General features: G+C 38.4%; 3 protein-coding genes across 4 annotated transcripts; all 3 read left to right on the top strand.

Moving 5' to 3' along the window:
• The first annotated feature begins 1,209 nt into the window (after positions 1-1,209).
• Positions 1,210-4,699, top strand: cldn10e (claudin 10e). The gene is made up of 5 exons (XM_039793811.1): positions 1,210-1,587; positions 1,698-1,859; positions 2,905-2,980; positions 3,104-3,217; positions 4,375-4,699. The coding sequence occupies exons 1-5, from the start codon at positions 1,356-1,358 to the stop codon at positions 4,697-4,699; spliced, it is 909 nt and encodes a 302-aa protein (XP_039649745.1). The 5' UTR covers positions 1,210-1,355.
• Positions 4,700-5,298: 599 nt separating this feature from the next.
• On the top strand, positions 5,299-8,920 carry LOC120554493 (claudin-10-like). 2 transcript variants are annotated; one of them, XM_039793416.1, is made up of 6 exons: positions 5,299-5,391; positions 7,476-7,615; positions 8,112-8,273; positions 8,393-8,480; positions 8,569-8,673; positions 8,838-8,920. In XM_039793416.1, exons 1-6 carry the CDS (start codon positions 5,300-5,302, stop codon positions 8,869-8,871), a joined length of 621 nt encoding a protein of 206 aa, XP_039649350.1. In that variant the 5' UTR covers position 5,299; the 3' UTR covers positions 8,872-8,920. The 2 variants fall into 2 exon arrangements, with proteins under 2 accessions (XP_039649350.1, XP_039649349.1); XM_039793415.1 differs by having other exon boundaries at positions 8,835-8,883.
• A 991-nt stretch (positions 8,921-9,911) lies between these two features.
• On the top strand, positions 9,912-11,802 carry cldn10d (claudin 10d). Its single transcript, XM_039793412.1, has 5 exons — positions 9,912-10,143; positions 10,618-10,779; positions 10,867-10,948; positions 11,080-11,184; positions 11,358-11,802. Exons 1-5 carry the CDS (start codon positions 9,912-9,914, stop codon positions 11,563-11,565), a joined length of 789 nt encoding a protein of 262 aa, XP_039649346.1. The 3' UTR covers positions 11,566-11,802.
• The last annotated feature ends 690 nt before the right edge of the window (positions 11,803-12,492 follow it).

Raw genomic sequence — 12,492 nt, 5'->3', positions numbered from 1 at the left:
TACATCTATTGTATATGTGCTAAAATGAGAGAAAAAGAGGATGTAATATGTACACTTTAACTCTATTCACCCTTTGAAAACAGTTATATAATGTTTTGTGTGGCTCTGAAGGAAGCTTTTTAAAGAGACAGTGAAATCCAAGTTGTAATTCTGTCTCCCATTAATTGTTCAGTTATCTCTTGTTATATGCCAACAATTCTTTTATATCAAATATATCTTTATATCCTCTTGTCTCTTCCTGTAGACTCATCTTGAACTTGAAGGCATGTACATAAATATATCAAATCAAATGTGATTTGGGGCAACGGCCATCATATAAAACCACACCTGACCGTTAGCTCGTAGGTTGTAGCAGCTAACAGAAATACAGGTAATGTGTGTTTGGAAGTCAAAACTTTGTTTATTTCCATCTCTCCCTAACTCATTACAGCTCTGCATTGCTCTGTAAAGCCACAGCCACTTTTCAGTGATCCACTCAAATTTTTTGAAGCTAAAGACACGCTAACTTTCCTTTTACTGGGACTTTAAAGTCTGAGAAAAATAAATCTGATGTGTCATCATGGTCTCGGTTTGGGATTGGGACTTAATTTTTTTAACAGAAAGCCTGCTATTGAATGGCATTGTGAGAAATGTAGGATCCGGTGTTTTTGGAGCTGTACCGAAAAACTAGGGACTAAAAGTCAGGATATCTCGGCCTCTGCAATTCATTTTGACAAGCTGTCTGTTGAGTCCCAATACAAAATTGCTGGAAAAACCCCGTCATTTGCCTTTGTTTCAAAAAGTTTTTAATTTTCGGGATATATCAATTTGGCTATATTATGGGGTATTAACTGAACTTACAGTGTCAGTAATTGCAGGATTATTTAAAAATGTTTTAACAGAAAATGATTTAAGAAAACATTATGATATATGGACTGATGCTGTAAACGTTTCTTCCTCCTTTTAAACTGTGTCTGCAAATGAGGGAACTTAATTCCGATGGGGGCATGAAGCTGCTTTGGGATAAATGCTTGGGTGAGCACTCTCTGTCCAGATTTAACAACTCTCAACTGTGGCCCATGGGAACCTGAGCAACTGTTGTCTCTCACCCAAATGTAAATTACTACCTGGAAAACAGCAGCACACCCCTGATGCGTATCTGTTTGAATTTGAATTAAGAAGGCGTTCAGCTCAGGATCTACAGCTCAGGAGTAACGGGCTGCCATTTGAAGACAAAACAAAAAAAAGAGCATATCAATTTGGATTGTGGACGAGTAATCGATGATCAGAAATAGAAGCTTGGGGAAATAACATATTGCAAGAGCTTCCTTGGATCTTAAATTTAGATTGGAGATCAACTCACAAGAAGCCCGGATATGCAGATTCGTGTGGTCCAGATCTGGGGTTTCCTGATCACCGCTTTGGGCTGGATCTTTGTTGCCTGCACAATGGCCATGGAGGGCTGGAAGATCTGCGCCACAGGGGGCATGGGGGGCTCCTCAGTGATCAAGGTGGCCTGGTACTGGTCCAACCTGTGGAAATCCTGTGTTACAGACTCAAGTAATATCAGTAACTGTTACGACTACCCTGTGCTCTGGTCTGTGGAGGGTAGGTAATACATTTTCCACCCTATCTAACAAACTTAGTGTCTCCACTCACATCTAGACATTCATTAATTAGTCATTAATGTCTATTTTTGTCTTACTGTGTGACTCCAGGTTACATCCAGATAGTACGAGGCCTGCTGATGACAGCCCTTTCCCTCGGCATGCTGGGGTTTGTGCTTGGTCTGATGGGTATGGAGTGCACCTTCATTGGGGGAAAAGACCGGTCAAAGTACAAGAAGATCTACGCCAGCGGCTGGTGCCACATAATCAGTGGTAATTTCTAGATTTATTGAGAGGACAGTCAGCAGATGTATGTACAAGCAGTGCATGTAAAGAGTTATGTATGTGTCAATGTGTTGCCTATAGCAAAATGTAATTGAACTTAACTTATAGCGTCATTATCGGATCGAATCAAGCTGTCCAATATTTTGGTTTATGACCTGCAAAATGAATGACATTACCCTCATCATTGTGTTTGGAGCTTATTAGCAAAAGTTAACGTCTGCACCAAAATAATGTGGTAAACATGGTAAATATTATGTTTGCTAAATATTAGCATGTCAGCATTCTCTTTGTGATAATGTTGCGATTTTTTACAGTAGCATTTGGCTTAATGATTCAAATACACAAATGCCAAATTAAAGGACAGGAAATCAACTAATACGCAAATAGTGCAAGATTTCTCTTAAGCGTTTTTGGATTTGGATTTTTTGGGGATTTGTTCTTCCAACACATCACCCCATTTATGCATAATCCTACTGTACATACTGACATCCCATTCAAACCTAGTGTTTTCCAATAAATAGACAACGTTTTTAAGAGGGCGTCCTCCCCCCTTCTTTCCCAACATTATCCTGTAATATGAGACTGGGTAATGGCTGAAATTTGGTAATTGTAATATCATAAGATAGATCAGTGTTTTCCCATATTTTGGTTTGTGAGCCCTAAAAACAAAGACATGTCCCACGTGACCCTTTTGTAACAGGTTGCCTATACGTCCACGTTACCAGCTAAACCAAAGACTATTTCCCCCCCCCTTGTTTTACTTGAATATTTTTTAGAGACATGGAGAGTTAAATTTATCCAGCAATAAAAAAAAGATAAATTAATTGAATTAATTAATTATTGTTTTTACTTATTAAAAAAAATCTTGCTCATCATTTTGTGACCCCCCTCATATTTATCTCGTGAACTGTTTGGGGGGTCCCACCCCCATGTTGGGAAACACTGATGTCTTTTTCTCTTATTAAAGGCAACATTGCATAGTAAACTAATAGTATTTTCTGAACTCTTAAGACTCAACTTGATTTCTCTTCAGGTTTGCTGTCCACATGTGGGTATGCTGTTTATGCACATTTTGTTTCATTAGAATACTTCAACATTGATGGACTAAAGTAAGTTAACAGCCTCAAATGTAACTATATGTTCTCTTTCAGCAAGAAAAACAAAACATTAATCATTATAATCAATCAGATCAAAACATAAATCCTACAGAATATCTGTTTTAACACTGACAGATATGACATCGGCACCCCGTTGTTCCTCGGCTGGGTCGGCTCGGCCATTCACATGACTGGTGGTTTCTTCTATGTGTGGTCAGTGTGTATGCTGCTCTTCGGAGAAGAGGCAACGTGAGTACAGACACGTACTTGTACATGTTGTTGTTGTAACATGTCAGGGGAAGTGAATAAATAACCTCACCTCCTTAATAAAAACCTGTGTGCTTAAGCAAAATGACTCATTATCCAAAATGCATGAGGCTGTACAGAGCAGGTGAAAGGTGGGGGTGTGCAGATAAACACTGTGGGTACGATCCCTCTTACCTTGCAGTATAACCCTAAAGCCATTGGTGTAAACAAACAGAGATGTTTAACAGCTTCCCTGGTTGAATGAGTAAAGAAAATAACTGCATGCTCTGGATCATTTTCAACACTAGAAGGAGCTCAGAGAGCAAAAATCTACACCAATGCTGCAGCCCACTCAAGATTCCATGTATTTTCACATGTAACACCTACTGCTGATAGAGCGAAAAAAATAAAATAAAAAATGCACAAACATAACCTGGCCAGTCAACTCTATATTTATATTCAAATTATTCGCTTTCTTGTCGAAAGTTAGATGAAAACATTGATACCACTACTCTCGTGTTTGTACTCTAAATATGAAGAGCCTAGAGCCATCAGCTTCATACCTTAGCATAAAGATTGCAAACCTTTTAGCCTTCATGCTAAGCTAGGTTAACCGGCTACTTGCTGTAGCTTCATATGGTTTGTTTTTTTTAGGTATGAGAGTGTTGTTGATCTTTTCATCTGACGGAAAAAAGCAAATAAGCATTTTGTCCTAAAATATCTAGTCATTTAAACTGCTTATAGTGAGTTAGCTACTCTGCTACTCTTCCTCAGCTAGATGATATCCTAGTGAAGGCAAATACTTCTCAGCTGATACATTTGCTTGGTTCTGGAAAATGCAATAGCTGTAATGTAGGTTTCACATGCAAGCAAAGCCATAGCTACCATAATGGACACAGGTCATTCAGTGTTTTGAACTGAATGCTGTGTGGAGGGGGCAATAAACAGCATTTCTTCATGTTAGGAAAAACACCATACTTGAATAGTTGACTGAACAAATAAAAAAAATTTAATTAGAAAACATTTTTGGTGAATTAGGAGAACTTACACTCATGAAAAATCTCAGTTACAGCTCTGCATACATAGAGTGTAGTAAGAATGTAAGTAAGAGGGGTCCAGCAGCCCTGTAACGTTTGGTGATAATGTGTTTCTCTCTCCAGGGAAATAAAGGTCCAGCCACTACCAGACCCCGAGCAAAACAAGTCCACCACAGCTCTGTCCACAGGGTCCAAGATCACATTCAAGACCAAAGTGGCCTCAGAGTCCGAGTTTCTGCCTAAGTCTAAGCACTCCGACCTGTCCAGCATTTCCTCAAGTTTAGAACGCACATCCAAGTCAGGGCAGTCATCCCAGACTGGGCAAACCACTGGTTCTGCAATGGGGAGGTCAGGCTCACAGGCGGGATCGGAGTCACCGACGGCGCCAACTTTGTCAGGCAGCTCGAGGATTAAGACTAAACAGTTCTTTAAAAAGTCTTATATTTGAATAAATGTGAGTCATAATGTGACTAACAAATATGAATACATGTGACGGACTCATGATCTGATGCTTTTCTATTCAATGTATAAGGTAGTAAAAGCAAATTCAGCGATGTGTTTTGTTTTAAAAATAGTGATACAAATCTTTTTTCGCTGAACTGATTAGTAGACAGTTTGCTGCCTGTTCATGTTTATCATGTATAATGTTTTAACTAGGAACCATATATATTCATTATAACTAAGGCACACATCCATGTCTAATCGAATTGGCAGCCTTTATGTAGACATTTAAACAACAAAGAGCAACTCCACCAGGCTTATTAGGTCTGGTTGACAGTAAACAGTGTCTGCTTTGCTGGTTTTTAAACCTTCACACAAATACACAAGCGGCAGTTGTAAGAAGTCTGGATCTACAGTTTTACATCTGAAACAAAGCCCTTGTGGCTTTTCTTTTCTTGAATTATTGGTGGACTTATTCCTAAGATAGGTAGGCATTAAACACCTTCACATTTGGCACTATTGGCTCTACTTTTCATCATCTACAATGTCATCTTAGTTACTGTTTGTACTTAATACATCAAGGCTCTCTATTTACCAGACCGAAGAGATGTGTAGGACACTGGCTCAGATCCTGGGCCTGCTGCTCTGCATAGTGGGCTGGGGTTTTGTGGGCTGCACCCTTGCTATGGACCACTGGAGGTAGGCAAATAAGAGTTAGAAGAAACAAATAGAATACATCTGATGCACTTTAGCCCTAGAGATTGCAGGGACTACTGTCTTGACTTAAGATAACAGCTTGAATAAAAAAAAATCTAAGAACCCTAGAAATGTCAAAAAAAAACTGATTGCTAACATGAAAAATGTGTCATCCAAAGTGAATTTTGTTGAATTGTCAACCTGTTTGTGTAAATGTGCATGATCAGAGTGCCAATGTTTTTCTTTTATTTTTTGTTTCCTGAATATGAGATTTCCTATTCATGCAATAAATGTTAATTAATTTGCATAGCATACAATTTTGTTTTGTTCTGGTGTCAATTTGAAACTACTTTTGGATATGGCGAAATTTCATCATCTTTGGCAATGATTAGGACTGGGCAATATGACGATATATATATATATATATATATATATAATCATCAAAGCGATATAAAATCGCATACATTTTTTCGATATCGATTCTATTAGGTCTAAAAACAAGCTGCCATGCTGCATTACAGCAATATTTAATATATCATTTGGGCGACAGTTCACGTTCTTATCCTAGCACTTTATGTTCAGTTTACAATAATATAAAATAAAATGATTTAATTCATACAGGAGCATACAAAAATAGAATTACCAGAAAAAAATGCTATATCGTGATACATATCATTAACAAGACATAAAATGACCTACAGTGTATCGGTATAATAGATTTTGGCCATATCGCCCAGCCCTTGGTTTAAAGGTCCCATGACATGGTGCTCTTTGGACGCTTTTATATAGACCTTAGTAGTCCCCTAATACTGTATCTTAAGTCTCTTTCCCGAAATTCAGCCTTGGTGCAGAATTACAGCCACTAGAGCCAGTCCCACAATGAGCTTTCCTTAGGATGTGCCATTTCTGTGTCTGTAGCTCTTGAGGAGAGAGGGAGGGGCAAGGTGGAGGGTGGGGGTGTGGCCTTGACCAACTGCCACTTTGCTCATTTGAAAGCCATGATGTCTCTCTCTCTCTCATGGGTGGGCCAAATTCTCTGGGCGGGCAAAGCAGAGAAAGGGGAGGTAACCTTGCTCCTTACAACCTCATAACAAGCAAGATTCCAGATCGGCCCATCTGAGCTTTCATTTTCTCAAAAGGCAGAGCAGGATACCCAGGGCTCGGTTTACACCTATCACCATTTCAAGCCATTTGGGGACCATAGGCAGACTGCGGGAAAGCATATTAATGTTAAAAAACCTCAAAGTGAAATTTTCATGCCATGGGACCTTTAATAAATGTACAAAGCAAACTCGATAAATGATGTTGAAATTTAAAGTGTCTAAAATCCAATTTTTGGGATGGTTATTTTAGGATTGTTTCCAGCATTATAATATGTCTTTTGACATAATTTGTACATTGTTTCCAGCATTATATATATATATATATATATATATATATATATAAGACAAAATGTCAGTCTATTGCACTGCTGTATAATAACACATTTTAATGTGCAATACTAGTGACACTGCAAAGAATTTAAACATCATGACGTTTACTCATCATTACACAGGCCGTCATGATGATGTCATCAGGGTTAACTAGGATTGGGCTTGATACTTACATTTGTTTTACAGAATACCTGTATTACTAAGTGGAGGTGTGGAGTTTAAAAGACGAGGCCATTTAGAAGGCATAGAGTTTCTAATCAAATAAGCTATTTAGGGGCATTATGGGAAATGTAGGATCCAGTGTTTCAGTCAGAATATCTCAGCATGGGCTGCTTTAATTTTGACCATTCTTTTTTTAATCTGTCTATTGCGAGTCCCCAACTTTTGCAGGAGTGCAATATAAAATCACTGGACTGCCCATTTAACATGCTGAATTTCTGTTTGACATACAATGTATCCTTGTCGTTGTGACAATCCTACTCTTTATATGTTGATGATGCCCTGCTCATTTGCCTGGTGGCAGGCAAAAAGGTGCAGGAGGGCAAAATGAGACAAGGGCTGTGATTAGGGAATGCAGTGCAAACAAGACTGTGGACTAAATATGTAAATGAGTGCCAAAACGGTTTATTTATTTTATACTTTTTCTCACTGGAGGGTGGCCCAGCTGGGGGGTCGAGGGGGCTCCTCTGGAGTGGTGACAGCTTGGTACTGGTCTGACCTGTGGAGGGACTGCTACGAAGACTCCACGGCTCTGGTGAACTGTGTAGACTTCCGAGTGCTGTGGACGGTTAAAAGTGGGTACATTTAGGCCGGTAACAATTATTACATAATTGTCAATTTATTTTTTACATAATCGCCATTTCTTAGCTAAGATCTTAAGGCCTATGACTGGTAATTGTTGATTTTGTTTATGCCAAATTGTAATTAAGTGATTATTGGTCGGACTATATATTTTTATTATGTCAATGTAAGTTGTTGGCAACTTGACCCCATACAAGTTCATAGCAACACAAATGACGAGGGGGGATACAGTTAGAAAAACATTTTATGATGATACATTTTTGTTTAAAAAAAGTAAATAAATATTTTTCAATTTGACAGAAGAGACGATTATATTGTTATCGCAATTATTTCTGAGACAATTAATTGGACAGCAAAATATGGAATTGTTACAGCTCTAGGTACATTCACAAAGCTCATTTGAGTCTTTTTACACAGTGCTCACAGAATGTAAAATACATAAATGAACAAGTGAATGCATGACCCAGATGTGTGTTTGTCTGTTATCAGCATACATTCAGGCAGTCCGGGGGCTCCTGATGATTGGCCTTTGCCTCGGCTTCATTGGCACAGTGCTCACATGTTATGGGATTGAGTGCACACACACCGGTGGAGACCAGAGCAGTTACGACAGGATGTTAATAACAGCGTCTGCTTTCCACCTGGTCGGCTGTGAGTTATGATTTGTTTGCATTCCCAAAGCCTCAGCTGTTGTGAAAGCAGCTTCTCGGAACATCACTGGTTCTTCTCGTTTTTTCCCCCCCATGTGCCATCGGCGTTCCGTCATGCAGGCGTATCAGAGATGGCTGGTTACTGTTTATACATAAACAGAGTAGTTGAAGCTTTTTTACACAGCAAAGCAGATCCATCGAAAATGAGGTAACACGTGACCTTTGAATCGCCCTCATTAACATGTAAATGTGAGTAAACACAAGATATTAGCCAATTTTAACTGTTCTCTCCTCAGCTATGAAATTGGACTCCCCCTATACCTTGGCCTGGTAGGGAGTTTCCTCATTCTACTTGGCTGTACAGTTTACTGTGCAACTGTATGCAGAGTTAACCACCCAAGGTTTGTTAACTTACCATTCAAAAAAAAAAAAATCTCCTTCCTACAAAAGAGCTATTTACAAATTTTCCAGAAATCTGAAGTAGAGTAAATTTACCAAATACTCACTGATGTATACTTTTACTGTTGTTTCTGACTGGATACAATACTCTCACTCTTTGCAGCAGATATCCCATGGTTCCCCTTTCCAGGGAAAAGTAGAAGAAAAAGAACACATCTGTGGACTATCAAAAATGTCAAATGACCTCAAAAACGCTTCTCCCTACAAGATGGCTTTAGATGTGGTTATGTAACGCTATAGATGAATTACAATTGTCCAGTTCACCCAGCAATGAATCAATAAAGAATATATACACACATGTATCATTATCTAATAACTTGTTCTGTCTAAAATGAACTGTCACATTAAATATAATATTGACTGTAAATTATATTATAATATGCTTAAAAAACTACGTCTAATACGTCCATAATTGTAGAACGCAACCTTTCTACCTCCCCTTAAAATTTCCAAATTACCAACAATACTGAGAACCTCAGTATCCTCCGGCCCAGCAGATAATGTAAAGTGTGTAACTATTGTTTTTCAAATGTACAGTATTATAAGTCTTGTGCAAAAATAATAGCCTACCAAATGAGCTATGTATTTAGGAAAATAAAGAATGAAAAAGGAATGGTTTCCATCCTCTGACTATATTTTCTACCTTTACCCAAAAAGGAGCTCTGACATGCATGTAGACATTATATGCTTATTTCTTTGGGAGTTCAACCCTAATGTTCTGACTGGAGACATTTCTTTTGTATGTACATTACTTTTTTGGCAAACAAAAGCACATATTTTTTTATGCAAATCCCATACAACATATAAAAGATTTTTTTTGATCGATAGAGATAGAAAAGAAGAAAAAGGTATTTGAAGAAAAAAATCAAACTGTTGATTTCGCAATAATGACGAAGCCAAAAAGAGAAGAGTTAACTGCAATGTTAGTATGATCCAGCAAGACGTAATCCTTCACCCAATCCTTCCCCTGAGTGAGTAAAGGATGCTTACAAGGCAAAACCGTCTAAAAGATAAGGTGAGAGAAAACAACACTGCTGGTCTGACATATCAGCAATGACATAGTGGGAGAGCTCAGTCCAGTTTTCCACTGTGGGAAGTTGTTCAAACTTGGACAGTACTCTCTATATTTAACACATCTTGAGAGTTTTTAATCTCTACTACTTGAGGACCAGCACTCACCATGAAGCACAGGATGGTGGTGATGTACATGGAGATCGGCTGCTTCGTGTCCTGCCTGTTTGGCTGGATCCTGGTGTGTTCCACCCTTCCCACAGAGTACTGGACTTTCTCTGAGGTGAGCGATGTCGTGCTGACGACCATCAACTTCTACTCCAACCTGTGGAAGGACTGCGTCTCAGACACCACGGGGGTGTCCGACTGCAAGGAGTACCCTTCCATGATTGCCCTTCCTGGTAGGATACTCCGAAAACTTCAAAATATCACAACCTTACTTTCATTTTTTATCAAGCTTAAAAAAAGCTTGAAAAGATTTAGGGACTGTAAAAGTATTACTGGGGTGGGAGAGGGGCTGAATATTTATATATATATATATATATATATATATATATATATATATATATATATATACACACAGTATATTTTTTCCTTTGGACCCTTCCCTTGACTTAGGAAAAAAAAATTTCCTCCATTCTATTATTTCAAATTAATGTATATTAACAATTTGCATACAGTCCCTTAATGGATTTTGCTCCATTGAAAGGTTTTGCAGTGACAACCATTTTCTGTTTAGCTCACACTGCAGTAATAAATAGATATTTCTTTAGGTAAGGTGCTTTAAATGCACTAATGGTACATTTATTACTCATATGGTTCATTTATTTGAAAAACTTTTAAGCAACATTTCTGTTTCACCGGTTTTCTTTCAGCGTTCCTACACGCCACCAGAGCGCTCGCTGTCTGCGCCGTTATCACTGGTTTCTTCGGAGGCGTCCTCACACTCATAGGGATGAAATGCACTAAAATAGGCGGATCAGAGATTGCCAATGCGAGGGTGACCTTTGCAGGCAGTATAACCTACCTGGTTTCAGGTAAAAAAATATTTCTGTTGTTTTTGAGTTAAATTAAACTTGAAAATTATGCACTCAGGATGTTTAAAGTTATATATTTTGTGATAGGATTCTGTGGTATGATCACCTACTCATGGTGGGCCAACAAAGTCATAACAGAATTCTTGGATACAAATTTCCTACCACAGAAGTGAGTACTATGAAGGAGTATGTTTATTATTACAAGTTCCCTGGAAGTGATATTTAAAAATAGGGATTAAAAAAAAGGGTGCAGAAATACTAACCATAACTCTTCGAAATACCTCAATACTTGCTGTTCAGATTTGAACTTGGAGCTGCAATTTTCGTTGGCTTGGGTGGCTCCATGCTTCTCCTCTCTGGAGGGACAGCGCTGTCTTACCTCTCTGGAAAAGATCTAAAATCAAGGTAAATACAAGACCTCTATATTTCACTTAAATTGTTGTATTGTCTCTGTAATCTTTATTTATGACCATGACTAGCTGTGTTGTTTACCATATCAAAGCCAAACAAAATTATTTTGTTTTTAAATGAGTAGAAACATTGAGATGAATAACTTCACCATGTATTTCCTGTTTCAGTAATGTCAACAGTTCTGCAGAAAGCTCACGTAGAGCAGCCACTTATGCCTCTGCCCGGACCAGACGGACCTACATGCTGCCGGCCTCGGCGTCCAGAGTGACCCTGGTGCCTCCGATATTTAATGAAGGCAGGAAGAGCCAAGCAAGCATAGCACCCAGTGCAACAAGGAAAGCCAGCGTCACCTTCAACAGGGACAGCTTCGTCTGAACCAAAGGGGACTTCTGAGCTAGTAAAGTTACTTTAAAGATTTAAAAAAAATCTACTCTACGACTGGTATCAATCTTCTAATCAAACTCATGGCAAGAAAGCACATAAGTTATGCACGACTGGAAATATAAATTCTGTTACTAAAGCAAAGCTAAGTAATCCAGATCCTGCAATAAGGCTGTATTGTTTTTAAAAACTTTGTATTTATGGCTGTTTTCGTCCTTCATCAGGCAGCACTTTTGATTCTTTCTTATCTATCTGTCGGCTTTGTTCTTTTGAAACAGACTGAAAGGTTCAATACAAAGCAGAATCATTGCTCCTAATGCACTCTCTTCCAGCTAGGTGGCAACACTGCATGTAATATGAATTAGTATTGGTTTACAAATCTGTTCAAAATGAAAAGTTCTCCATGGTTGTGTCTTAGGTTGTTTCCTTGTAGCCATTATTGATCATTCTCGTGACTTCGAGATCACCAGAGATACTATGAATACAAAACAATATTACCATCTTTTTTTTTTTTGTTAAAACTTTTAATATTAATTCAGCGTCCCTATGTTTCCTTTCCTTTGTTTTCTGTCAATTTTCACATAGAGTTGTTCTGCACCTGAACTTCTTCTGAGTCGCCAGAAGATGGCACTCAAAATCAGACAATCCAACAAATGACAATGATGCTTTGTATACTTAATATCTATGGTGATCTATTAGTCACATTAGTGATCACTGGTCAACCTCAGATTTAATCCTGATAAAGGTTAGACAGCTGAAAATGTTTGGGAAACAGAGCATGGAATGATGGGTGATCAATGATATTTAAGGAAGCCAACGCTGCAGGACGCTGACACAGCTGTCACTTCTCATTCAAAAACAGTTTTACAAATGAGCTTTGTGGCAGAGTCAGGCAGCCAGAATGAAGCACTGACATTGAGG

This window comes from Perca fluviatilis, chromosome 24, assembly GCF_010015445.1.
Source record: "Perca fluviatilis chromosome 24, GENO_Pfluv_1.0, whole genome shotgun sequence".
Lineage (NCBI taxonomy): Eukaryota > Metazoa > Chordata > Actinopteri > Perciformes > Percidae > Perca > Perca fluviatilis.
This window is presented reverse-complemented; position numbering and strand designations above follow the sequence as displayed.

Excerpts from the sequence above, each read along its gene's own strand:
- cldn10e (XM_039793811.1), top strand. The coding sequence starts at position 1,356 with ATGCAGATTCGTGTGGTCCAGATCTGGGGTTTCCTGATCACCGCTTTG. Across the intron at positions 1,860-2,904 it reads CTGGTGCCACATAATCAGTG|GTTTGCTGTCCACATGTGGG; the intron begins GTAATTTCTAGA and ends ATTTCTCTTCAG. Across the intron at positions 3,218-4,374 it reads CTCTTCGGAGAAGAGGCAAC|GGAAATAAAGGTCCAGCCAC; the intron begins GTGAGTACAGAC and ends TTCTCTCTCCAG.
- LOC120554493 (XM_039793415.1), top strand. The coding sequence starts at position 5,300 with ATGTGTAGGACACTGGCTCAGATCCTGGGCCTGCTGCTCTGCATAGTG. Across the intron at positions 5,392-7,475 it reads CTTGCTATGGACCACTGGAG|GGTGGCCCAGCTGGGGGGTC; the intron begins GTAGGCAAATAA and ends TTCTCACTGGAG. Across the intron at positions 7,616-8,111 it reads AGTGCTGTGGACGGTTAAAA|CATACATTCAGGCAGTCCGG; the intron begins GTGGGTACATTT and ends GTCTGTTATCAG.
- cldn10d (XM_039793412.1), top strand. The coding sequence starts at position 9,912 with ATGAAGCACAGGATGGTGGTGATGTACATGGAGATCGGCTGCTTCGTG. Across the intron at positions 10,780-10,866 it reads TATAACCTACCTGGTTTCAG|GATTCTGTGGTATGATCACC; the intron begins GTAAAAAAATAT and ends ATTTTGTGATAG. Across the intron at positions 10,949-11,079 it reads ACAAATTTCCTACCACAGAA|ATTTGAACTTGGAGCTGCAA; the intron begins GTGAGTACTATG and ends CTTGCTGTTCAG.